We start from the raw sequence: 27,738 nt of genomic DNA on the forward strand, positions 1-27,738 counted from the left end.
ATCCCCAATAAAAACCTGTTGAATGTTGAACAACCGAGTGCTGACTAGCCAGCAGAATTTGATTTTCAATTCAGAGCCAGCTCTACATACAGCTCTTAAGCTATGACTCTAAAAGTTAATGAGCAGTGCACATCTGAGGGAACCACAAAGGGATATAGATTGTGCAATGACAGCTTCCACTGATGTAAGGGCTGAGGATTCCAATTCTCCAGCCTCACATCTACAGTTTAGATCGTTTTATGATTTATACTGAAAGCTCCATTAAGTTAAACAAAGGTCTTTTCTCAACTGAACAGATGTCTATTGATGTTGTCCCACCTAAAAATAACTAACTTCTCTAGTGGATCCTGACACTCTTTCTTCCCCCTTCTGCCAGGCATCTACCACCATCACCACTCCCATGTGCCAGTGGCAGTTTTCTGTGGGTCCAGATATAAGATCAAGCCCCAGGAAAAATTAAGGAAAGGTAGAGATTGTGTTGTCGGTGCACACTGCTCTCAAATTGGCCAAGTGCAATCTTAGCTTCACCCCCCGGGAGCCAGTTTAACTGGATGTTCTATAATAAGGCTGCCCAATGAGCTAGTCATGTCCCAGAGAGGGTGGGGGAGAGTTACAAAAGCCATCCCTGCCCTTAGCCCAACCCAGCCAGTGAGCAGCAATTCCCTAAATTCAGTTCTTAAGATATGAGCACTTCCACTCTGTGTTAATACTGTTTTGTCCACAGTTTTCAGTTTTAGAGCTCAAAACATTCATGTCCAGTATCTTTGAGATTGATCACTTGTTTGCAATCCTTTCAGCTTCTAGCTAATGGAAAGTTGGAAACCATTGTAATTTTCCAAGGAAGTTTTAACGTGCCTCATCATAATCACATTCTATCTTAAATGATGTTTGGCAAGGTTGAGATTGAGAGTTCCAACATGCATATTAGCTTCTTTACAGAATAATTCATAATTAGATATATTACAATTTTTTCCTTCTTTATTTTTCTGATACGTGTCTTCAGCAGTAAAGTTCAACACCATCCACTTGGCTTCCATTAACAGATGGACCATACTGGCCTCTCATTCACTAACTTCCAAAGTGACTCGAAGACAGTTATTGTTTCTTTTGGTAAACATTAAATTACAGAGTAAAGAATTAACAAATTTTAGTATCAGTAATAATATTCTTAGTTCTTCTGTTTGGATGCTTCACTTATTAGATGTGGAAACTGTATTTTTAAAAAGTTAAATACTGATTTCTTACAGACCACACTGCTGAGAGATGGCAGAGTTAAAACCTAAGGATTCTGACTCCCAAATCAGGGTCCATTTCTCTTTACCGGTGAGTTTTAAAGCATGGTCCAGAAAGTCCTGTTGGTTCCCAAGGCCCGGTCAGAGGGGTCAATGGGGTCAAAATTATGTTAATAATACTAAGATGTTATTTATGTTTTTGCTCTCATTCTCTCGTGAGTATACAGTGGAGTTTTCCAAAAGTGACATGTGATATTGCAATAGATGGAATGTGAAGGCAGATCTGAGAATCCAATTGTTTTCTATGGCAGACACTAAAGGATTTGCAAAAATGTAAACCAATGTCCATTATTTGCTCCAATATTTTGAAAAATATAGTTACTTTTCATAACAATCTGTCATTTATGGTAACATATATTGAGCTTATTATTTTTATTTTAAAATAAATAAATGTTTAAATATTTAAAATTTCTCAGTTATAATTTCTAACTATATATTTTATATGCATTTCCAACATTAACAAAATAAAGCTCTTTGGAGTCCTCAACACTTTTTTAAGAGTGTAAATGCATTCCGAGATGAAAAGTTTGAGAACTATCGCCCTACACCATGCTGGTTAGGACAAGCACTGAGCAACACAGGGTTGCAATATCTCCAGAAAGTGACCTTTAAAATACATCACATAATGGGGGTGGGTATAGCTCAGTGGCAGAGCACATGCTTAGCATGCATGAGGTCCTGGGTTCAATGCCCAGTACCTCCACAAAAAAGAAAAGAAAAGAAAAGCATCAAGTTATTTTGCTTTTTATGAATTATATCAGTCAGAATCCCTGCAAAAATATAGCACACACACACTGAAGGGACAATTGTGGAAAATTTCTTCAAGGGACTATACAAAAAAGAGTAAGCAGGGTTAAGGGAAACCAGGGGGAAAGTGAAGCACCTGTGACTGTCAGGCTGTGCCATCCTTGGGTCTGAAGAGGCAAAGAAAAAGAGTGGTTTCTGGAACCAGTTATACCTGTGGCTGTAGAAAACGGCTGCCTCCAAGGAATGGAGGAATCATGGCAGGGTAGGCGAGGAGTGGGCTTGGTAGGAGTGGATCCAGGTTTTGTGGGAGCCAAAGCTTATATAATTTGCACTACCTCTTTAAGGACAAGAACATAATAATCAGGCACAAAACCCAATCTTTATTTACAATGGTAAAAGAAATCATAACTTACAAACTTGAGGAATCTGACAAGTACGATACATATCACAAATTACTGAAAAATTGCACACAATTTTATTAACTGATTGACAAATCTCTAAACTTTTCTGCATTTTGACTGCATAGTTTTTGATAACCTCTTCAAATACCAAAAAGGTCATACTTTCCAGTGGAGAGAATAGAAAGGTCATTCAGTCTTCCCTCTAGCATAGTTTATCAAAATTTGTGTTTGTTATTGACTGTTCAGAAAAATTTCATTTCAACTTTGCACCTTACTACAGGTGATGCCATTTAAAATTTATGAGTTGTCAAATTTGGGGAAATCAATACCAACTGGCTTTCACGTCGGAGTTGTAAGATGTCAGGGCGTTTCCCATGTTTTGTGCTGTCTAATCCTAATTACTCTTTGAACTGATCATCTGTATGAACCATTCTTGCTGTGATACTGTATCATGAATTTAACGTTATTTTCATCATCATTATTCTTTTATGTCAAGCCAGCTAGAAATTAGTAAGAACCCACGTGAGTATGATTGGGAAAGACCATTTCCAGCCAAGAGAAGAGGGTGAGTAATACCAGGTTCAGCAGAGTTGAGAATTCTAGCTTAATGGAGTCAGGAGAATAGGCAGGGCAGTAGTGGGGGATAAGACCAAGCGACAAGACAACAAAAATGTGCTGGAGTTTGATAGGGAGGTGAGAAGAGAGGGCCAACTGTTGGCAGGAGGCTTGGGATGGTCTACCATGCCTTTAGGTAGAGAAAGCAAAAGCTCAGTGATCATCACCAGACATAGAAAAGGCCATACAGATACTCAGCAGCAGAGTCAGACATAACTCTGCCCTTTTCTCGCCTGTGAAACCTTATGAACGATAGCCTAACTGTACACAGAACAAAGGCACATAATTATATTCCACTAAACCCAACTAAATGAATCTCCAGCTCAGCGTCTCCTCAGCCTGATGACAAAAATAACCACAGCTGCTCCAGGGACACCTGATAAGAGAAGAAGTGTGATGGAGGGGAATTCAGAATAGAAAGAGACAATGGTCATATTGAATTGTGGTTAAATATCTTACTCTAATTTTATGAAAACACACTGCATGTAAACATTGTGAGGACTCTTCCCAGTGGTTTGGAAGGAATGTGTGTAGGTGGGAACTCTAAAGTTTAAGCTTCATTAGCTTCATGGTAAATCTGGCTTTGGAGCTGATGTAATGAATACCTTGACCGCTCTCTCCTCCTAACCACCCCCACCCCGAGCCCCGTCTCATGCTAGCGTGCCATTGGCTGAACTCAGCAAGAAGGCAGGGAATCGTGGGGCCAAGTGGGTGATAAAATCAAGATTCTTGGCATACAGATTAGATCGAGAAGGGTGGAGAGTGGATCTGGAGAAGCAAACAAAAATGCCTACTTTTCAAATGACACAGATAAGCTAAGTGATGACCCGGAGAGATATTGCACTTGATCCAACTCACGGGGAAAACTAGAAAGAATCAGAAGTCCTACCACTGAGTAGCAGAGGCCCAGGAAACAAAGAGTCTTTCAGATATGGAGTTACCTGCAACAGGGTTCAGGAGATGTGATTTACATAGAACCACTGAAGAAATCATGTGCGTTATTGAATACTTGAAATCTCTCTATGGGCATTGTTTTTTTTTTTTTTTTTTTTCGTATTTTTTGGTTTCTTCTTTAGGGTTTTCTAGCAGGTCTGGTGATCAGAATGTGACTTGGCAAAAATCTCTGGTAGCCCTCCCTAGCTCCTTTCACTTACACTGAAATTTGAAAGACGTATTCCCATACAAATAATGTTATAAACAGTGGTCAGATTTCTAGATCCATCAACAAAAATCCTTTTTCATACAAATGTGACTAAACTAGAGTTCTAACAGTATGCTAACATTTCAAAGACAACCCCAAGCATAAAAAGTGATATGAACGCAGAAGTAAAAGAAAAGAGTGACAGCCTGTCTGGAAAGAGACAATCCCTGACCATGTAAGGATGGAAACAATCAAGGGCAGGGAAGGTGTAAAGAATAAATATGATGCCCTAGGAGTGGGAGATTCACAGAGTGGAAGAAAGATCCCTGGTGTGGCCTCGGATGAGAAGTTGTAGGAATATAGATCTCTGTTGAGGTCTAGGAGTCCCATTTTCCCCAGCTTTATTGTGGCAAGGCAACTGTTTCAAACTTTGTGTACAATCTCTCTAGCTGGGGACCAGCAAGTCCCCTTTTCTTTTTTCATCTGATTAAGCATTTTGAGATGAGTCATACCCCAACTGAAGATATTTTGCCATAGAACTTTTTGCATATTTGAGCTCTTGGGCAATTTTGTTCTGGAATATGACAATTCTATTTCTGTCTATTTCACTTATTATATTGCACTGCTCAAACCCCTCAAAAATTAGTCCCATTAACTTGTTGAAGACATATTCCAAACTCTATGGCAGCATTTCTATTAATAAACAGTGGGTCTGAGCATCTTAGTTAACTTAAATTACTCTACATCAGGAGCAAACTAACCTCTTGATGCCTGTTTATACTCTGTCATGGTGGGGAGACTTCATTTACCTTTATTGTCTTTTTGTCGTGAAGATTAAGTGACATAATCTGGCAAACATCTAGCAGTGTCTAACAGATAGTAGACACTCAAAAAGGGGAGCTTCTAAGTCAAAAAGGGAGTCTTAAAGGCTGACTTTTCTTCCTATGTATTTTAGAGTATTAAGATCATTTAGAACAATGTCAATGTTTTGCTTTTCTATGTTTTTTAAAACGGCACGTTTTTCTGTGTGACAAAGAAAAAACAAAGTAATATTTGAGAGTATGATTACTGATTATACTTAAATGCAGAATCAGTGTTTGCATTCATTCTAAATTCCATCAATCCTTCAACTGTAAACAAGACTAACATTAGGGTATAACAAAATTTCACTTTGCACAGAGGAATTCAGCCCAGGATTTCGGACTTTTTAAGAGCTGACAGCATATTTAAAGAGTTCAATGCCCCACTCAGCAGGGCCTAAGCGTTCCCCCAATAAAACTGGCAGGCCACCAACCGCCCCGTCCCAGGGCACCCTGAAGGAATGCTGATAAGCCGAGGCGGGAAGTCAAGTCCCGGTACTAGGAGCCCAGTCCTAGGCTCACCGATCCAGGGGTTTTGATCTCCCCTCCTTTTCCCTCCCCTTCCTTTCTTCTCCAGGAGTCCCTGCTCCTCAACCCCGCCCCCATTTGGCTTCCAATCCTATCTCGCCTGGCGCTCGGGCGGCCAATCAGGAGGCGGCCCTGCCGAGGGGGCGGGACGAGGGGCGGGGCTGAGCGGCAGAGCCCCAAGTCTCTTACTTCAGGCACGGGGCTGGAGACGCGTGATCCCAGGCCGCCTGCGACGTTCTGCGACTCCAGTCAGACACCATGGCGGACAGCCGGGATCCAGCCAGCGACCAGATGAAGCTCTGGAAGGAGCAGCGGGCCGCGCAGGTACACCCTGCGCTCTCCGAGCCGGCCCTACGGTCCTCGCACGAAGCTGGGCGACCGCGAGTAACGGCCCTGTTTCTCCAGAGCGGCGGTTCCGGGGCGGGGGTGGGGGGACTGTACCACCGATCGGGGACCGGGGTGGGGCTGCCTTTCGGTCCGGTTGGACTGTTACATTCGCGGGGAGAAGGGGAGAGGGTTCTGGGGCCGGGGGCAGCCAGACCTGCAGGGTTTGTTGTCAGCCGCAGGGCGTGGGTTGTTGGATCATAATTTTGCACTCTTGCCATCTGGGACAGAGGTTGCAGCTGGAAGCACGAGCGAAGGCCCACGGGGAACGAGGCAGAGAGCTGCAGCTGCAAGAAGGGAAGTTGGGTGGCGGGGGGAGTGGAAACAGGCTCTAGTTTTGCCCGCTCAAACAGTAACTACCAGGTTTCATATTTGCGGGATGCCATGGGGGCAAGGACCGTGTTTTATCATCTCAGTGTCCCTAGCACCGTACACACAGCATTAAACGACTAAATAAAACGATTTTTACATCCATGATTTCTTTTGCACTTAAAAACATAAAGCCTAGCATTTTAGAGCTGGAAGCGACATTTCAGATTAATTAATGCGTTTATTCCACAGGTATGGTTTGAGTGCCTGCATGTGCCAGGCACTGGCTGGGATGAGGGGTACAAATTCCAATGAGGCCAGAATTGGCTATGGAGAAGTTCAAAGTCTAGTCCGAAAGACAAGACAGATAAACAAATGATTACCTTCCAGCGTGGTGAGGGCTCTAATATAGCTTATCTGTAAAGTATAAAGGGACTGACGGCCTGGGCTGACAGGTTTGTCAAAGCAGGTGACATCTGAACAAGAGCTTTAAAGATGAGTAGGATTTCAGCCCAGTGGTGGTGGGCCAGGCATTCCTGGCCTATACCCAGGAGTGCAGAGTTTTAAAGGGCATCTTTAGATGAGGGCACATCTGTTCTGAGTCTTCTTTTGTCAAATTGGCCCAGAGAGTCCTTGCCCAGTTCCCATGGCAGCTGGTTAGTGGCAGAGAGAGTACTAACTAGAGTCATGCCTCTAGTCCTTTAGTCATCTTGCCTCTTCTTGCCTCGTGCTCTTTCTCAAAACCAGGTTAGTATTCAGGAACTGGGGTATGAATGCCAAGTGCTTGTGGATTGCCTTAGAGTTCCCTATATGTGAGAAGACAGCCATCCTCCTCTAAGGGCCTGGAAAACCTCTTTTCTCATTCTGTCCTGTATTGTACGCCACTAGGGTATTTAGTTTTTCATGAGTTCTTAGTCAAAGTGAACGAGAGAGACTTGTAATCTTACTAATCAAAGACAAGCAGCTAGTGAGTGGAAGAGTCAGAATTAGAACTCAGCTTCCTGGGGCCAGGACTGTCCATACCCAGGGGTTGCCACATCCTGGTTCACATAGGTTTTCATGACTACTCGGTGAATTGAGAAAAATATGGACAATGTAGCAAGTTTTTCGTAAAACAAAATTTATTCATCTTTAAAGGACTCCCCTGCGACTAGCTTGCCTCTTCATTGTTTGGGAGAATCATTAACTATTGTTAAATCATTAAGACCTTGCTGGTGGCTTACCCTAGATGGTTGCCCATGTGAGAAACAGCGGGCCCACAGAGCACACCTGTAATTTGGGGACTCCTTGTTGAGCTACTGCTGCCTCCTCTGCCCGAGCATCTCAGTGTACGGTTTACATTGTCCTGATTGGTGGTCACGTTGATGTCGTGTTCCTTGCTTTCAGCTGCTCTGAGTCAATATTGTTTATTTCTTTGAGGTGATCCCCCCACAAAGGAATTTTGCATATGTCATAGTCTTTTTAAGTTTTCAGTGCTTTATTTTGAGAATTTTCGAACGTTCAGAAAAGTAGAAAGAATTGTGTAGTGCCTACCCATATATCCACCACTTTTTTTTTTTTGCTATATATATCTTTTATAACATGTTATTCCAGCTGACCATCCCTTCATACATCCATTAACCTGTTTTTTGGGGGTGCATTTCAGAGTAAGTTGTAGACATCAGTAGACTTGACCCTTAAACACTAAGCATGCAAATGAACAGAACTCAGTGTTTATTTATATTTTTAAGGTAAAATTTACATCCAGGGAAATACACAAATACTAAGTGTACTAAATACAGACACTTGTGAATCCCATTCCTTTATTGAGATATGGAACCCTCATCACCCTGGAGCATTCCTGATGCTGTTTTCCAGTCATTTCCTGCAACCTCTTCAGTCTTGCCCCAGGCAGCCGCTGTTGATTTACTTTTTTATCCATTGATTCCTGTACTTTTTGCGTAATGCTGCTTTCATTCAGCAAATATGTTTTAAGATTGAAAACAAAAAGTTTCAGGGTTCTTTCACATTGTCATATGTATCTGTAGCTCTTTTTATTGTTGAGTTGTTTTCCATTGTGTTAATATCCCACCATGTGTTTATCCTGTTGCCAGGCACCTAGGCTCGTTCCAATGTTTGGCTAGAATGAATAAAGTTTCTATAAGGGATCTTATACAAGTCCTTTTGTGCATATATGCTTTTATTTCTCTTAAAAAATACCTACGAGTAGAATTGCTGAGTCATAAGGTAAGTGAGTGTTCTATGAGAAGCTGCTAAGTCTTTTTCCAATATGGCTGTACCATTTTACACTTCCATTGACAGTATTTGAGAGTTCCATTTGCTCCACATCCTGCCATCTTTTGGTATTGTCATTCTTTTAATTTTAGCCATTCTGGTGGGTAGGAAGTGGTACTTGCAGTGCTCTGATGACCAGTGAGGCTGAGCATCTTTTCATGTGCTTATTTGACCACTGGTATATGCTGCTTTGATAGATCTGTTCAAATCTTTTGTCCTTTAAAACATTGGATTGTTTATCTTATTATTTTTGATTCATAGTCCATATTTTAAATATGATTTTAAAATCGTGTGTGGGTTAAATGCTTTAATAATATATCCCAAAGTGTATAATGGTATAAACACATTAGAAATGTATTGCTCTTACATGATTAGCCAAAGGGGTAGTGAGTACTCTGTAGCTCACAGTTATTGAGGGCTGCAGGCTGAACGAGGCTTCCCCTTCAGCATCACTATCTAGTCACAGAAGGTGAAGAGCTTGGAGGAGAGTAGGTAGGAGGTTTAAAGGCCAGGCTGGAAGTGGTGTAGGTCACGTCTCCTCACATTCCTTAGGCTAGAACTCTGTCACATGGCCACACCTAATTTTGAGGGAGGCTAGGAAATGTAGTCTACCTTTGTGTGTAGAGAGCCAACCCTACTACAGTATCCAAACATACATTCCATGTGCTGAAAATCTCTAGCCGTTTTCTTGTGGTGTTGTGATGGGCAAACAGGCGTAAACTCTTTTAAAAGAGTATGTCCTTTTTACTTTCTGACATTAAAATATTCTTTCTGTTAAGAGAATTATGACAGTAAAGGATGATATATATTGTTTAACTCTCCCCTTGCGTAAGTGGGCAGTGGGCAGCCTTGTATCAGTATCCTCCCCCCCCCACCCCCAACACCAGTTTGTTTTTATTTTGTCTGAACTGTGAGCACTTAAAGTTATGGAACTTCGGTCGGAGGGCACCCTGTAATCTCCTCCCTCAAGAGCCAGATGCCACATGGCAAGCTGGGTGTCTCCTCCTTTGGAACCAGAGTGTCAGCCAATGTGAGAGCAATTTATTGGGCGTCTCTCCTTGTGGGCATATTTTGCTGCTGACAAGCGAATTGGGAGTTTTGTAAGCTTTAACAAGTGAACGGTGAATCAGATATGTTCATAGGTATGCCTTGGATCTTCTTAAAAATCAATTTCTTTTTCTCTCAAAATACATTGAGAGAGAACCTGAGGGAGGTGGTTTTGCAGATATTCCCAGTCACTTTGGAACTTAGACAGGAACTTCGTTGTTTATTGCTTAGAATGCCCTTGGTTCTTCCTTTGGGATACTTAACTGTAATTAGTAGTCTCTGATCCCTTAGAAAGTGGAAAATTTGAGCATTTCAAACCTTTCCTTTTTTTTTTTTTTAACAGTTCCCTTATTACTTGGGGGAGAGCTTGGGTCTTAGCCCGTCCATTCCCATCAGTGAGTCATAAGACAGTGCCTTTGAGGGTCTATGTATGTTTTGGGGTAACTTGATAATAACTGCATTGATTTAACACTGCCAGCATTTGGGCTGGGGAAGGAGTGACCGAGTAGCTTCTCGTGTACATGTGTTTTCATTTCTAGTGGGAACTATCTTGAAGTGGAGTTTCAGGGACATAGGGTGGCAGGAGGAGAGAGACAGACACTATGAAAAGTTGAATCAAAATTTCTAAGCATTCACGTCTATTAGCCAATATCTGGACCACCCGTATTTCTTTTCCCAGGTAAGAAGAGAGTCTGATTGCAAATGTAAAACAAGCAAATGTTTATTTTTGTTTATTTTTTCATTTTTGTTCTTTATTTTCTTTCTGAGTACTGTGACGACTGTAGTTTCAACTGCAGGGAGTAAAGGACTCTTACATTTGTAGATCAATTACCCTTCGTTTTTTGAGCCCTTCTCTTATTCCCTTTTCTGAAAAATCGAAGGACTAGGTCAATTCTCAGTGCTTATCAGACTTATTTAGTAAAGTCAGTTTCAAGACAGAGAAAAATCTCTTTTGCAATAGCTATTCTGTGTATTTTCAAGGTTTTATTCTTGGTGGGATTGTTCTAAGTGTTTGCTAATTACTGAAAACCAGTAGCAATGTGTTTTGATCATATCTTGCTAGAAATTTGGACAACTCACCAAGAAGAGAGGAAGAAGTATTAGAAACTACTGTGACATGTTTGCTCTCTTACAAAATAGTATGAAACAGCCTTGGACTTGAAAAGCAAACATTTCCCATTTGGGTGAGGAAGGAGGTGCTGTCAGACAGTCTGTGCTTAGGTCCAGCCATGTGATCTTGAAGCCTGATATTTATTTTCCTTGTAAAAGGCAACCTTTGTTTTATGTTTCCCCTGGAATTAAAACTGCCCACTCGTTCCCTTCCCTGGGATCCTGGGACTCTTGATTTTCTTCAGGCACTTGCTCCCCTTCCCCTGATGGAGTTTGACACCAAGGACAGGCAATTCTTCACTTGCCTGTTGCTTCTTATTGTTCCTGGCTTAGTGCATGGTTGTCAGCCTGAGGCCATAATACTTCCGGGTCCCATAAGCCGAGATTTCCTGTTGCATTCACTCAGTGTACTTTGTTCAGTACCAACAGGACCCACTTGTGTTCTTGATGACAAACACAGTTTGATTTTTTTCTTACACTTAACGGATTTCACTTTTCCCACTATAGATTACTTAATATTTTATTGAGTGACAGTTCCCTAGGCAGATGGTATAGGAAAACTTAGGCAATGAGTAAAGTAGAGTGAAAACTCATGCTCGCCTCCAGAACTTAGAGTGACCCACTGGCCTTGACTTACACTGGGGCACTTGGTGGCTTAACCACGATGAAGTCAGCTTACAAGATGATGTACGTTCCAGTGATGAATTTGCCATTTGGGGCCCAGAAAGCATAGTTTCCAGTCTTTAAGGAAAACCAGAAAAATTTCCCAGTGTTGTCAGTTCACTGATTCTGTACTTGAGAATCCATCTAGTGTGATGTGGTATTGAGGTGGGTTGCTCTCTGATGCTTACAGTGTTTTGAGATGAAAACAAAACATATCAGAACTGAATCCTGAATTTAGGAGTAAATGACCTATATAGAAGTCGGGGTTTTCCACTTTTTCTAGTCACAATAAGCCCTCTCTGGGCAGGAGCCAGTGTTAATCACCTGGTCCGTTGTATATTTTAAGTACAGTGCTGAATTCACCTGCTCTTTGTCTTGACTGAATGTGTTAATATATGAAAAGGTTTTAATACATAGCCTGGTCAGAGTTACCACTCTTGTATTAGTGTTATTAATGTAGTCCTGTGTTTCTCTCCCTTGCTTCAACAACTCCCTTACTTCTTTTATGAGGCATTTCTCTCTGATTCTTCACAAAAAAGCCCCAAATCTTTATATTGTGGAAAATTTCAAGCCAGAACTGAAGTAGTGAGGATAGTGTGATGAACTTCCAAGTGCCTTGTCTCTCAGCTTTAATAATGATCTTATTTCATTTTGTCCTCTCGACTCCCCTGCTCTGTTTTTTGAAGCAAATTGCAGGTATTGTATCATTTTATCTGTAAATATTCTCCAGAAGACAAGAATTCTTTAATAACACCGTTGTCACATCTACAAGATGAACAATAATACCTAATATCCTCAAATATCCAGGCAGCATGTTCGCTTTCCCAAACTGTCTCTGTGCAGAAAAGAGTTTGCATGCAGGAGTGAGTCTGCTGTCCCTAGAAGGGCCCACTTGCAAGGTTGGCCCTTGGCTAGCGTCCAGACCTCGGATCTCTGGAGGGTTCTCTGGACCCTAACTGTTAAGAGTGGCTCACAGTGCCTAAGTCATTTGTGCAAACGGTGTGGTTTACGCTTTCCTTCTGGGAGTCAGAAGGTGCCTCCATGATCAGCACCCAATACAGACCCTGGGCGCTGAGTCCCTAATGAGCTTCCCAGCTAGACAGGATTTCACATGCATTGCCACAACTTGCTGGGGGAGTTAAGCATGTTCTGTGTGACTCCACCAGGAGAGGACTCTTGGAATCTTGTGCTGGTTTCCCCTGGATTTCATGTGCCTTTTGTTTTTGCTGATTTTGCTTTGTATCAAAATGCTGTAATAAATTATGGCCTGAGTATAGCTAGATGCCATGAGTCTTAGGGAGTCATCGAAACTGGGCCTGGTCTTGGAGACCCCTGACACTGTCTCTGCCTCTCTCTCTTTTTTTTTTTTTAACATTTTGTTCAAATCCAGATGCAAATAAGGGTCACACATTGTGTTGGTTTTTATGTCTCTTAAGCCCGTCTTTCTTTTCCCGAAGGCGGTTGTAAACGAAGTTTATAATGGTTTAGTGAATCAGTGAAGGGTCAGGCTTTATAGTCAAGCAGGGTTCAAAATGAGGCTTGACCACTGGGCAGGTTACTTCACCCCCCTTCCCTTTGGTTTCTCATATTTAAAATGGAATAATAATTCTTCTTACCTGGCAGTATTATTGTGAGAATTCACTTGAATAAAACATGTGTGTAAATTGATACATGTCAATTACACAGCCTACAGAACATGTGCAGGATATGTTGGCTGCGCTGTTTTGAGAAGCGATAATATATGGTTAAGATTTGGGTCCTTGGGCCAGTCTGTTTGGGTTCAGATTCTCATTGTGCCTCATTCTTGGTAGGTGAGACCTTGAGCAGGCTGAATAACTTCTCCACACCTCAATTTCCTCTTCTGTGTAGTGGAGATGATCATAGTCCTTACCTCAGAGAGGTGGATTAAATGTGATAACCCGAGGAAAGAGTTTAGAACAATGCCTGCATAGCAAGCTGATACTATTGTTATTTTGAGGCTGGAGTGCTTCTCACACACACATCACATACCTACGCTGAGAGAGAGGCAGGGAGTCAATGGGATGAGAGGAGACTCAAGTATCACCTTTCTTACCGGTGATAGAGGCTTGGTTGGAGAATGTGGCTTAGGAGTTTTGGCCAAGAGGGCTTTCTGAGACCGCACCCCTGAGTTGAATTTATTTACCCTTGTGTTTAGACAACTCTGGAGATTATCAGGCCTCCCCTCGGGAGGAATGGGTGCTGCTTGCGGCCACTGGCTTCTAAAGGGGAGGCTGTGGGGGCCCTGTGTGGCCTGGGCCCCTTTCCTAACTCTCCCCTTCCTTTGATCAGGACCAGAGGCCTGGAGTACCCCAGTGTCATCTCTCCACCTCCAAGAAATCTGAGGGCCAGGGCAGTCTTTGATTGTCTGTATATGGGCGTGCATCGAGGGCACTCGATGAAGCCTTGCTGAGTAAGTGTGTGAGGCAGTGATTTGCTAGAACACCAGGTGTGCTCAGCATTGATCCCAGAGAATAGCGCTGTTGTCATGACCCCGCCAGGACTGAAAGTTAGGGATGGTTTGTAGTACCACTCTTTCAATTTAAAAAAGGAAGACTAAGATGGTTAATAAGTTTTTGAAAACTCTGTGAGCAGGGGGCACTAATTAGTGGAGAAACTGTGTTGACTAAGTATTTCACCAGAGAAGGCCAACCTGAGTCCTCCTGGGAAAATTTCTTCCGTGACTTAGTTTGAGCCAAAAAATACAAACAGCAAAGCCAAAATGGAATTTAACTTTGGGTCCCTCTTTCTAATCATGGTGCCAGTTTTTAGCCAGGCCAGGTTACTTCTTTGCCAATTTCTGTGGCAGGTTTTATAATAAGTTTGTCGAAAGGTGTTTGATCAGAATTTGAAGTTGTAAATTCAAATATTTCCCTTTTATTTTTTGGAGGGGAGACGCACGGAGTGGCACAGACCATTACATATTGGTCCATAGTTTAATTCACTCACACGTTGAATCCAAGCATCTGTTGTGCACTTGTTGGTAACTGAGCACTGTGGTGGGTGTCAGGCCTATGGATGCAAAGGAGGCTACTGTGTAGAGAGGAAAAACCGTGCTGTAAACAGGCAGCTATAATGCTTTGTTCTGTTGGGCCCAAGAAGACGCCCTTGGCCTGGATCCCGGGTCTCTCTCTCCTCGTGGTGTAGGGTGCGGGCCGGAGGAGCAGTTTGGGAGAAGCAAACTGATTATTCAGCAGCCAGAAACATGTAAGCACATTAACAGGTACAAGTGCTGCTTTTCCAGAGAGGGAGCTCTTAGAATTGTACGGCAACAGAAAAACTATTCTGTCTAAAAAAAATTCGTGTTCTAAAGTGATCTTACACTGAGTTAAAAAAAAAAAACAAAACAACAAGCCTATAATTAGAAGTTGTAAGACATACCTTTGCCCTTCTACACTTGTTATATGTGGCAGGTAAACGTGCGCCACCACGCTGAAATCTGCATAAAGTTAAATTCTCTGAGCATGTGGCATCACTTGTTAAATGGGAGTCAGAGCATTTACCTCACTGAGTTACTGGGAGGCTAGAGAGAAGGTAGTCGGGAAAAGATCTTGCATGTGGCAAGTATTTGAGAAATGGAAGTTTCAGAGGTAAATGAGAAGCTATGTACAGTTCTTTCAACTACACTGATTCTGTCTTTGTCCTTTCTGATTAGCTTTGAACCCGCATAGCCACCCTCCATCATACCTCTAGAGAAAGCCCAGAGCTTGTCTGATGCTTGTGAAAAACAGGCGTGTAGGCTGCAGGGTGTGGCTGTATTGTGGTTTTACTGGCATTCATTATCTTCAGGAGCCCACTGTTTCCACTCTCCTCCAAGACGGCAGACTCAGACCGTGGTGTGTGCAGGACAGAGGGATGCTTCTTGCTAGGCTCCGTGGTCCATGGAGACAGGGAGGACAGGGACCATGCCTGGTGAATGAGTGAGTGTTGAAATGAGTGCACCTGAGGGGTCCTTGTTCTAAATGCCCCACCTCCCGCCTGCAGAGGGTTCCACCTTGGGACTGCTGAACTTCTAACATGACCCAGGGGTGCTATGGCTGCTTTTTATACCCTTGACCTGCAGACAAGCTCTGACTTAATTTCTCCCTCCAGCCCCTTCTCTCCCAGCTCCTGTTAGTCTTTCACTGTTGCCAGGTGGTTGCTGCCTCTTCTGTTCGTGCATTTTTCATTTTTTTCCTCTTCTTCCCTCCTCTCTTTCCCTCCTGTCACCCCTGCCCTTCTCAGCTTGTGCAGAGAGTGGCTTCATCAGACTGTACTCATCTAGATAGGTATCATCTTCCAAGTTTTGCCATTCCTGGATATGTCTGTCATTGCTTTCAGCTATGGAGGGCTGGTTTTCACTGCTTCCTACTTCAAAAATGAAAATAAATGGTCTCTTCCCTACGGTTGATCACAGTGTTCACTGCACGCAACTGGCTTTTTACAGAAATGATTTTTAAAAATTTGCTTTCCATGTTTTTTCCCAGCCCCACCCTCATTTTATTTGGTAAAGCTTCATTGCATTAATTCGTTCCATCTCAGCGAATATACTGCATCCTTCTCATTTTCTAGTAAATACTCTTCGCTTTGCTTCAGGTCAGTTTCTCTTATCTGATGTTGCCCTAATCATCCCCGCAAGTCGGGGCTCTTTTTCTCCCTAGTCTTTGCCACTGGCCTCCCTTCTGTCTTGCTGACTGTGTCGAAGCTTTTCCTATCACACTTGTTTTAAAGGCAAATTGCATATCCATCAGTTTGTGTGAGGAAAGGTATTAAAAATGAGTGCAATTGATCTATTAGACCAGGGAATTAGAAGAAATGCTGAATGCTATATTTGTAACTTACAAACCCAGGTTTCATTTCTTGATGGGATGGGTATTATGGAGGAGATTCCTGTGATGGGTCAGGGGAGGCCCAATGGTGGCAACATTGCAGCCTTGCCACGCTAAGTTTCCGTGATTCAGTGTCATCAGGCGAGACCATCTCACTCTTTAGTTCGTCACTCATTCATTCACTCATCCAGCTTACTCTGCATCTGCCTCCTTTGGGCATGGTTTTCATTCTTGACCTGGTCATGCTGACCTAGTCTTGAGGAGGGGACATGTGATGTGTTCTCATTTCTCAGCGCAGCTCCTTCCTGCATTCGGGATGCGGGGATGTAAATGACACACTGACCTGTTTACCTTTCCTTTTCCTGAGCTTGGTGCCTCTCTCATACTCTTCTCCTTTGTGGGATGTTCTTCCCTCTCCTTTTTTGTTCAATGTTTCCTTTAGTGATAGGATGAAAAGAGCATATAAAGGGTAGACAGATTTAGTTTGCTCATACTTTTTATGATTTTAATTGTGGATCACCCAAAAGCTTTAAGTCAGTGGTTCTTAATCCTGGCCTCACTTAGGAGTCATCTGGAGAGCTCAAAAAAATCCCAACGATGCCTAGGCTTCACCTGGACTAATTACATCAGTCATTGCTAGGGTGATGACCAGGCAGCCTTATGCTTTGAAAAGCTCCCAGGTGATTCCAGTGACAGCCAGGGTTGAAAAATAAAGATTTTAGGTTTAAACTAAAGGTGAAATTGTGCAATTTCACTCTTCTCTTTTCTTATTGATTTTCTGGTTTAGATGAAAAAAAGTATACAGTGTCACATGTATCACATGTGGAACTTCAAAAGAGAGTGGTATGATTGGGTGGGAGCTCCTAACTAGACCCTTAAACTTTTGTGCAGTTTGGAAGGGTTTGTTACTGGATTGGTGAGATCTGGTGAGAGAGACTGAATGAATGCCTACACATTTGTCGTGGCTTCTAGGAAAATAAAACCTAAAATGCTTTGCTTCTGCTGTCAGGTCGCTTTCTCATGGCTAGTAAAAGTGGTAGTGAGACAGGAGGGAAGGGGGCAGGGCATACCCACTGAAGGAATGACACAGCATTTGAGGACAGGACAAACTAGTTAGAACCAAGATGGCGGAAGACTCGGCTTCCAGTAGACCTTGAACCTCATGGCGCACCCACAGGTGCCGTGACAGTGCCTAGGCTGACCATGAAAGGTCAAAAAATGGGCAGGGGCCCAATTCCTGGAAATCCCTGCTCCTTCCCCCAAATAGTGGGAATAATCCTCCTACTCATGACCGTATGAAATTACCGAGCCCATGAAAACTAACGACCCTGTGCCTCGTGGTCACTCTCTTGCCTTCTGAGTCAGCCCACACTCTGTCTATGGAGTGTGTGTCTACTTTTACTTTAAACTAAACACCCCACACCTCTCGGTCTCTCTCCCTCTCACCTTTTGAGACGGCCCACATTCTGCTTATGGAGTGTGTATCTCCTAAGCTGCTCTCCCTTCCTAGTGAGATGGACCACTGTCTGTGGAATGTGTATCTCTAAATAAACTTGCTTTCACTTTACTGTGCTTCATTCTTGAGTTCTTTTCTGCGGGAGGCAAGAACCTGTTCTCTGGCCACAGTAGCATATGTGTGCCTAGTGTGTGACCGCATTTTCCACACGTTTAGTTATTTTAATCCATGTATTAACTATGGGAGGTAGTTCTTTTTTGCCCATTTTGCAAATGAAAAACTGATTCAGAAATAGGAAGTAGCTTGCTGGTAGCCACACATCTGGTAAGTGACAGAGATGGGGGTTGGAGAGAGGCTCTGCAGTGCCAGCACTCATGGCTTCTCCGCGGTGCCATGTTGGCCTTTCCCCACTCTGATGTGGATAGAACTCTGGTGTGTGTGAAAGCGTCTTGTTTATTAATTTTGAAAATTCCAAGATCTCTTTTATTTGGTGCATTTTCCCAAAGAGCTCATGGTACTTTTATAGTTTTTAAAGTACTCCCCCACTCCCCCACCATACCCTCTCTAGAGAAGAAGAGGCAGCTATTGTGTTTATTTTAATATTCAGAACAGATGTGCATGGAGAGTAAAAGTTACATACTCTGTTCCAGATTTGGGGAAATCCTGATTGTAACACTTTTCTGGGTACGTGAAGTTGGTACCACTGACGTGCACCAGTAGACCTTTCTGTGTTGTTCTCCCAGGATGGAGATGGCTTAGCTCTGCCTCACCCACATAGCTCCTCTGATTGCCCAGTGAGCAGGGGAGGACTTTGGAGAGGCAGTTGGTTGTGATCAAAAGCAGAGTGTGACCACAGAACAAGATGAAGTGGGAGCTGCCCAGAATCAGGGGCTTAGAGACGCTGCTCCTACCCTAGAGAAGGGACAGCTGAGAGGCTGTTTTGTGAGGTTTTTAAACGTTTCTTTGGGAGGGAGGGGCAGGAAGTAATTAGGTTTATTTGTTTATTTTTAAAGATGGTACTGAGGATTGAACCCAGGACCTCAGACGTGCTAAGCAGGTGCTGTACCACTGAGCTACATCTTCCCCCTGAGAGGCTTCCAGTGTAATGGAAATGGGAGAACTGGGTGGATTAAAACTAATTATTACCATCAAACAACCTATCTCATCTCAGAGACACCTGACATCTTTAGAAAATTAATACCAGCATCCATCTTACTAATTCCCATTTATTTTCAGTGACAGTAAAAGCCACTTTATTGACTTTTTGGGGAGAGGGGTGGTGGAATTGAAAAGACATGTTGCAAATAGCTGGTGTACACTGCTTGAGAGAAATGCACGCACTGTACGGGGTGACCCGCCTTAACATCTAGAGCAGTCATACAGCGTCTGTGAGTTCTGAGTAAAGCATGAGCAGGCAGATTCTCTGGAGACCACCTTCTCACTGTGAGTCTGGACATTCGTGTTAAGCACATATGGTCTTTTTTCAGGTGATCCCTATCTGGAGCCCAGGGGCTGTCCCCAGAGCAGGAGGGGAGCAAACTGGCAGGTTATTTAGCCATCTTCCTGCTCTAGGGACAGCCAAGAGTAGATTTCTTAGCATTTCTGAGACCTGACTATGAATTTCAGGCAGTGGGATATTTTGTAGTATTTCAGTACTTGTGAACACAGGAAATTGAAAAAAGAGTTTGGACAGAAGATTTAAAAAATGCAAAAAGATGGCCATGTAAATGAAGGGTGTGATTGTACTGACTCTCTCACACTTTTCCTCTCGTGTTCACTCAGAAACCTGATGTCTTGACCACCGGGGGCGGCAATCCAGTAGGAGACAAACTCAATGTTATGACAGCAGGGCCCCGCGGGCCCCTCCTGGTTCAGGATGTGGTTTTCACTGATGAAATGGCTCACTTCGACCGGGAGAGAATTCCTGAGAGAGTTGTGCACGCTAAAGGAGCAGGTGAGAACTGTGTTCAGTTGCTGTGAAAGGATTGTTTCATGGCACCTGGGTTAAAAATTATTTCTCAGTGGCTCGGAGCTCCTTTAATAGAAGTGCCAAGTCTCCATTCCTGGGATAGAGGAAAAAAAAATGTCCATCAGTAGAGGAATCAGTAATTAAATAATGGTTATTTCCCCAGATTGGACCTTATATGTAAAATACTGTGCTTTATTAAAAGTAGAAGTAATCTTCCATTTATATTATTTTATAAATGTAGTTTAGTGAAGAAGTAAAAATATGGAAATACAGACACAGACATGCTGTAATTGTAATAGATTTAGATGACGTGTGTAACTGGATAAATACTGGAATGAACTTGGCAAAATCTAGGGTGGTCGTGTTAGGGTGGTGAGTTTGTGGCGATTTTTCCTTTTTGTCCCAAACTGTCAAACTTTAACTTGTTTTTATTACAGAAATAAAAGACTAGGGTGGTGTTTAAAGAAAGCTGAAAACTCAAAAGGAAAAAGAAAGCTTGATAGAAAGGAAGAAAAAGTTTTTGTCTAACCTGCTTACTTGCACTCCCAGTTAGAACTTCTTAATGTCTTCATTTCCTCTTCTTCCATCTTCTCCAGCTTTTTTCCCGTGGCTTTTCCATCGTGACTTTGATATGCTGTTAAGTATGTTGTCTGGCTCTGTGTTGTCCTTCCTAAGTGTTTAATCTTTCTTTCTCTGTGTTTTTTCCTCCTCTCCTCCCCGTTCTTTGTCTTGTAGGTCCTTCAAGTTCTTCTCAGCCCCCATGTCACTGGGGCAGCCTTGACTAGCTCCTTCCGGCCCCATTCATCTCCTCCTCTTGGCTCCAGCTGTGTAGTGCTCAGCTTAGCGCTGAATGATCGTAGGTCTTTGCATTTTGCTCTCATCATTTTGTGTTTGGATGTCCCCCTGTCTACCATCACATTGGAAGCTCCCAGGAGGCTAGTACTAGACCACAGTTTTCTCTCATCACTCAGTTGCCTGTTGAGGGCCTGACGGCCTGAGTGACGGTCTTGTAATGAGGATTTCTGTGTCTTTCACGTTAGGGGCTTTTGGCTACTTTGAGGTCACACATGACATTACTAGATACTCGAAGGCGAAGGTGTTTGAGCACATTGGAAAGAGGACGCCCATTGCCGTTCGCTTCTCCACTGTTGGTAAGTCAGTCTGCTTGCATTACTGGTGTTGCTTAACTCAACCCTGTATCTTATCTGGGGCACTTAGAATTTAAGAAAAATTATTAGACAACAGGAAACAAGCACTTCTCCAAATAGTAGCAAGGAGTTACAGTAGAAAAAAATATTTTAAGACATGTAGGAAGTTACTTACAATTCTGTTTGTTGAAGTCTTAGGAAATCACACTTATGCAGAGGTTGCCTCTGCAATTCTGTGACATTTGGAAAGAATTTTTCCTACAAGTGGTTCCCTCCGGCGGAAGCGTGGAGTGGGCATCTTACTCAATAGCCATGGTAACAGCTGCCCTTTATTGAGGTTAGCTCTGTGCCGTCCATGGTTGGTGCCTTACTGACATTATTTCTGACCCACAGATCTACTTTGCAAGGTGGGATTCTTTCTATTTCAGAGAGAGTTAGTGTTTTTTTTTTCTCATGTTACAGAGCTAGTGAGAATTACATCTGTCAGATTAGATCTCAACACACCACAGTGCCTGATGAATTCTGTTTCTGCGTGAGTCTGTATTTGTGCATGTAAAAAATTCTGTGGAAACTATGGTTACCAAAGAGGAAAGGTGGGGGAAGGCTAAATTAGGATTCTGAGATTAACGTATACACATCACTATATATAAAACAGATAAACAACAAGGACCTACTGTATAGCATAGGGGGCTATATTCAATATCTTGTAATAACCTATAATGGAAAAGAATCTGAAAAAGAAAATGTGTATATATATATATATATGTATAACTGAATCACTTTGTATACACCTGAAACTAACACAATATTATAAATAAACCATACTTCAATAAAAAAATACTGTGGAATGGAAAATAAGTGAAATTAAGAATAAGAACTTATGTTTTGACTTATTTTCTTAATATTAACCTCATAATTTTGACAGCTTGTCTGTTCATTATTCACTACCTCAATCTTCATAATTATTCTCTTCCCCTATTTTAATTTAAATTTGAATTACCTGTTTGAACAAAGCTATCTTATTATGTTAAATGGATAATCTTTTCAGCTGTTTATATATTCTCTAGTTACTCTCCATTAATTCCTTTTTTTTTTTTTTCACTTTTTAGGCTTAGAATTAGCTGGTGGGTGGTAGAAATAATAGCCCAGGTGCTTAACTACCTAATTTACTTCTAGAAAATGAATTGGAAAGGCTAGATCCCAATGTTTCTTTATGACTTCAGGCTTCTTGGATGCAAAGTACTCTGGTGTAGGCTTCATTCTTCCTGTTTAAATCTTCTAGCTGGAGAATCAGGCTCACCTGACACTGTTCGTGACCCTCGTGGGTTTGCAGTGAAATTTTACACGGAGGATGGTAACTGGGATCTTACTGGAAATAACACCCCCATTTTCTTCATCAGGGATGCCATGTTGGTAGGTGATGAAGTATTTTGTACTCTACAGATACTTGTTGATTTAAATTGATTTCAAATATTCTATATAGATTGGTATTTGAGGAGAAGCCCTGGGAAAGGTGGGAAGATGAGAATTTGGTTGGCTGGATTGCCTTTTTTTTTCTTTTTCTTTTTGGTGGGGGGAGGAGATTGCCTTTTTAAACACATTTTTCTGTATTTAAAATCTTTTTATAAGATCAAATAACACCAGTTATCTTGGTCTTAGATTTGGCATTTTAGGATTCACCGACTTAATGGGAGTAATCCAGTCTTCCTTATAGAGCATGGAAGATGAATAAAAACAGGCAATTTGCCCTAGAAACATGTAGCGGGTAAATTTCACTTTAAGATTTTGCAGTTTAAAATTCTAGGATTATATTGCTCAGAATTACAATCCATAAACCTAGTAATAGGCAATGTGTAATATAAGACATTATAATTCCTGTAAACTCAATTTTTGTTTTTTTTCTCTCTTTTTCCATTTAGTTTCCATCCTTTATCCACAGCCAAAAGAGGAACCCTCAAACGCACCTAAAGGATCCAGATATGGTCTGGGACTTCTGGAGCCTGCGCCCTGAGTCTCTGCATCAGGTGGGAACACTTCTTTTTTTCCCTGCATTGTATCACCGGATATGGAACTGTTAATTATGCCTCCTAATTTTTTCTCCAGTTTTGGCTATTTTATTACATTGTTTTTTTGACTTTTGAGGGGGAGGTTTTCTCAGATTTCTTGATCCTTGAAGAGTTTTATAATGACTGATTTTTTAAATCTTCCCCCATTCATAGACCTTATGTGATGCTAGAACCATCATCAATTGATATTAAGCAATATTAAGGATTAAAGTCTCTAGTAAGAAGTAAAGCTTTTTGTATTAGGGAAATGAGGAGAAAGTAGTACCAAACAAATTTTCTATTAAATTAGAATTTGAACAACAAGTTAGGCTAGTTTGTTTTAGCTTTTCTTTATAGAATTTTGAGCCATGAGGTTAGTGATTGATATATCATTCTGCTTTAAAATTCTTCTGTTTGTTATTTTTTATAAATGGTAACCCTTCCTATGGGTACTTGGCTAGTACATTCTGTAATTTTCCTGGAAACTTAGGACTGTCTTAAAGATAGAAGATGTTTTGATTTAAACTGAAAATTTTTAGGCTTTATTTTCCTGTTCCTTAGGTTTCCTTCCTGTTCAGTGACCGAGGGATTCCAGACGGTCACAGACACATGAACGGATACGGATCGCATACTTTCAAGCTGGTTAATGCGAATGGAGAGGCAGTTTATTGCAAATTTCATTACAAGGTATGTGTTGCCTCTGGGCAGGGGGTGGAGGGCTCCCACCACCCATGTCTCCTTAACTTTCCTGAGGACTGGGCAGCCATCAAGGCCTCCCGCCTTTCCCTGACCTCCTCCCCCACGGATAAGTATTGATCTAGTTGATCGGGGGACCTTGACTATTTTCTTGGCCACTGCCCAAGGGAATAGACTCACGCTGCCCAGTTAGAAGAAGTATGTGTGGTCCTTTTTTCTTCATGTGGCAGGAGGATAAGAGCACAAATCTACTATCACTAGTCAAGCTTTCTTCTTTTGGACCCTGGGAGCTCTGCCATACATATTTGGACAAATGTTCATTTTGTGCTGGCTCTCTGGTTTAATGTTTCTGGTGCTAGCAGGGGCACTTTGATGTTTATTTTTTTCTCCCTGGAGAATGAAGATCTAAGATTCGGTTTGGGCTCAAACATGAGATAATACAGGCCTCCAAGATAGGCAAAGGAGATTCCTAGGGTTCTTTGTTGGAGTTTAGAGTCAAGTGTTAGCAAACAGTAAGTATGATCTTGCTGTGCCTTCCCAAGCCTGGAGTCACTGCTCTGAGTACAGATACTTTTGGGATCCAGGAGGGGACCAAGGCAGAATCAGGCATTCCTGTCTGTAATACCAACCTCACTCTCATTTTCAGCATCTGATGCTATCTTTCCAAAAACATTTCTCCTAACTTTTTAATTCATCCCTCCATTTATTTAGCATTTATTGAGGTTATATTATGAACAAGGCAAATGCAAAATCAGTTACAAATGTCAGAAAACAAAAATTCTGGTTTTTCCATTTGCTTTCATACAATCACATCAGAGTAGATCACTTACCTTTGGGGAAGCTTTTGTGAACCTTTTAATTAACTGAGGTGTTTTCCCCCCAAGGCTCTTTAGAAATTTCATTTATTTGTGGGAGAGGTAATTAGGTTTATTTATTTATTTTAGTTCTTTTTTTTTTTTTTCATGGAGGTACTGGGGATTGAACCCAGGACCTTGTGCATGTTAAGCTCACGCTCTACCACTGAGCTATACCCTCCTCCCAACTGAGGTGTTTTAAAGAGTTCTCTCTTAGTATGATCTTGGCATTAGTTAGAATAAGTAATATTGCCAGAGAACTCTAGAAGTTTGTTGAAAGCCCTCTGGTTGCCTAAGAACTTGTTTCCAAATACTGCTGCTAAAATAAGCAGAGACAGAAATGGACTGATGACAAGTATAGTTTTCCTCTTAATGAAATCCCCAAACCTGTTTTCTTCTGTCCTGTCTTAATCTTTATCTGAACAATTTACATGGGTATTTCAAACAGGAAAACTGTCACCCTCTTTATATTTATGACTTTATACTTGTGTTCTTTGTCAAGGAATAGTTGTAGGAAACAGTTGACCCATTGGCTTGTAATTGCCAAAAGGAAGCAGTGTAGTGTCACTTAGAGCAGCACTAAATGATTGTATCTGGGACAGCTGGCATGGTTGGTGGCTTTGCAGACAGAACAATCTGAACTCAGATCTTCCCTCTTCTGGATAACTGTGACTTGGTATATTATTAAAAGTTCTCTGAGCTCCAGTTCTGTCTCTGTAGACGTGGGATAATTGTCTCAGCAGTCTATGATCCTGGAAAGATCGGACTGCTTATGCGTCTGTTCAGCAGAGGGCCCTGAGGTAGCATGAAATCTGCATCGATTCATCAATTTGGATTATTCTGGCCTAAGATTATTCTTTTCTAAGCCTAAGGGATTCAATTAAAATCAGAAAGGTATTGCAATATTATTGCACAATTTAAGGTATTAACTGGGTGATCTGCAGTTGGTGACTTCCGTTTTTTAATCCTGAAGATCTAATAATAAAAAGGGTTTAACTCCTGCAGTGGGTAGAGAGAGCTGCTCTGTGGTAGACGTAGGCCAGCCTTCCAGGGCTGACTTTTTCCAAGGAAATCTTTCCATGTGCCTGGCCTGTTGAAGGGTCTTTTAGAATAAGGTGCAGGTGGGAGATCTATTGACCTGCAGGATGGGATGACAACAGGAGCACTTGTGAAAGTGACAACTTCTCTGGGTCTTAAAGGCTTGTTTAGAAACTCAGAAAACTAATATTGGCTGCTCAGAGTTGGAGGACTGGTTCAGAGCAGCTGCACTGAAGTTCTTTCCAGCTCTATGAACTGTGATTCTATGATTTCTTTAAAAAAGAAAAAGGAAGAAAGTTGAGGTGGAGGGATGCTAGTTGAGCACAACCTCAGTAATTGATTTGAGCTATTATAAAACAGGGAATAAAAAAAATTACTTCATGCAAAAAACAGGGGAAATCCTTCAATTTTATTAGCTTTTTGCTTATTTTAAAAATATATTTTGGTTTTTTTTCTGATTTGAAAAGTGTAGCATGAGTATAAAAATTCAAATAATAGTCACTCTGGAAAACAGTTTTGAAATTCCTCAAGAAATTAAACATAGAATTAGCATATGACCCAGCAACTCCATTTTGAGACAGACACTCAAAGAAATTCATTGTATTGGAGACTTTAAAATGGTTAAAATGGTAAATTTTATATGATATATGTATATTTTATAGCAAAATGTTTCGGCTTGTCTGAAGACAGTAGTGCAGCATTCTTTATATGAGTGAAAAATTGAGAAAAAAACTGTATGTCAACAATTAAAAATTCAAATAATATAGAATACTGAAAGGGAAGGATAGGGCTAATTTTAAATATAAAATGTGTGGGTAGATTCCCTGGACAATGAAAAGAATCAGAATAATCAAGCAGAATTTCTTGTTGACAGATTCTTACTTGCATCAGATTTGAACCGTGGAATTCTTGTTACGAGGAAAATCCAGTCTTTGGGTAGTGTTATCATAATGCTTCAATGAATTACTGATTCAAGGTTAATAACTTTGATCATAAGTTTCAGTTTGAGCTTCTTTCTTTCATTCTGTAGACTGACCAGGGCATCAAAAACCTTCCTGTTGAAGAAGCAGCAAGACTTGCCCAGGAAGATCCCGACTACGGCATCCGGGATCTTTTTAATGCCATTGCCACAGGCAACTATCCCTCCTGGACCTTTTACATCCAGGTCATGACATTTAATGAGGCAGAAAATTTTCCATTTAATCCATTTGATCTTACCAAGGTGAGTCAGTTAACAACTAAATTGTTTTCTTTTTAAAGTGTCTTCATACCTAATTTAAAAGAAATTTGCAGTCAAGCATTCACAAGGATAAGAAAGTCATGTACAAGACACAGTGGTACCACTTCAGAGTTTTCTAGCCTGTTAGTGAGGTCTTCCTTCCAGTTCCTGTTTGATGAGTTCGTTGAATTCATCTGGTTGCCCTGGTATATTGTTATTAGCAGGAAGCAAATTTTGATAAGGAGATGTGCTTTTGTCCAGGGAGAGTATCAATATTTACTGCTTACTATTGTGAAAGATTCAACCAATGTGCTCACCTTACTTTTTTATTTTATTGGATTAAAAAATATTATTTTCACTTATTATCGTTGGCTTCATTGTATTTGAAAGCTGATATTTTTATGGGTACTTTAATTTCCTTCTGTTGACAGTCTGATAATTGTGAATATATTATTTTTAGATTTGGCCTCACGGGGACTATCCTCTTATCCCAGTTGGTAAACTGGTCTTAAACCGGAATCCAGTTAATTACTTTGCTGAAGTTGAACAGTTGGCCTTTGACCCAAGCAACATGCCACCCGGCATTGAACCTAGCCCTGACAAAATGCTTCAGGTAAACCTGGTGGATTAAGATGTTCTGAGGCACACGCGCACAAACACACACACACACACACACACCCTGCGTATAATTTGGCAGATCTTTTATATAAAGAATTAATGAGAACATTAAACTTTCATCTAGGTCCTTAGTTTCTGTGGGACTAACTGAAACATTCTTAAATGAGCCTTAAAGTATAAAACAAATTTCATAGTTCATACCTCAATATGTTAAGACTTTGATCTTTAGTCTATTAATTTAGAAGAGGTTATGTTAGAAATGCTGTAGGTATTTTTCGGGTCAAGTATGCTTTTTCAGTCTGCAGTCAACAAGAGGGACTATCATTAATTGATTATAGCACTTGGTCAGCATAGGTTTTTTCATTGCCTCTTCCACGGTGATGCTTGAATTTTTCCATGTGTAAAAAGAGACCCAGAGATGATTTTTACAAACTCAGTTTATGTTTCCATTGATTAAAGGCAGTGGCTTAATTTAACTGTTTGTCTTGGTAATGTTCC

The 27,738-nt window shown here is 41.4% G+C and overlaps 1 protein-coding gene, 1 long non-coding RNA gene and 1 other non-coding gene across 3 annotated transcripts in view; 1 reads left to right on the top strand and 2 right to left on the bottom strand.

The window, feature by feature from the left end:
* The first annotated feature begins 5,732 nt into the window (after positions 1-5,732).
* CAT (catalase) overlaps positions 5,733-27,738 on the top strand; it is a 39,168-nt gene continuing 17,162 nt past the window's right edge. Inside the window, exons 1-8 of the mRNA XM_072969772.1 lie at positions 5,733-5,908; positions 19,436-19,607; positions 20,663-20,773; positions 22,053-22,183; positions 22,690-22,794; positions 23,377-23,502; positions 26,434-26,625; positions 27,083-27,235. Of these exons, the coding sequence (XP_072825873.1) occupies positions 5,843-5,908; positions 19,436-19,607; positions 20,663-20,773; positions 22,053-22,183; positions 22,690-22,794; positions 23,377-23,502; positions 26,434-26,625; positions 27,083-27,235 (1,056 nt within the window). The 5' untranslated portion in view covers positions 5,733-5,842. The remainder of the gene's footprint in view (positions 5,909-19,435; positions 19,608-20,662; positions 20,774-22,052; positions 22,184-22,689; positions 22,795-23,376; positions 23,503-26,433; positions 26,626-27,082; positions 27,236-27,738) is intronic.
* On the bottom strand, positions 18,862-21,276 carry LOC140698760 (uncharacterized). Its single transcript, XR_012076660.1, has 3 exons — positions 20,946-21,276; positions 20,152-20,835; positions 18,862-19,716 (listed from the first exon to the last, which is right to left on the bottom strand). It is a non-coding gene; the product is annotated as an uncharacterized lncRNA (long non-coding RNA).
* On the bottom strand, positions 24,475-24,547 carry TRNAV-AAC (transfer RNA valine (anticodon AAC)). The gene has a single exon. It is a non-coding gene; the product is annotated as a tRNA-Val (tRNA).

This window comes from Vicugna pacos, chromosome 10 (assembly GCF_048564905.1).
Source record: "Vicugna pacos chromosome 10, VicPac4, whole genome shotgun sequence".
Taxonomy (NCBI): domain Eukaryota; kingdom Metazoa; phylum Chordata; class Mammalia; order Artiodactyla; family Camelidae; genus Vicugna; species Vicugna pacos.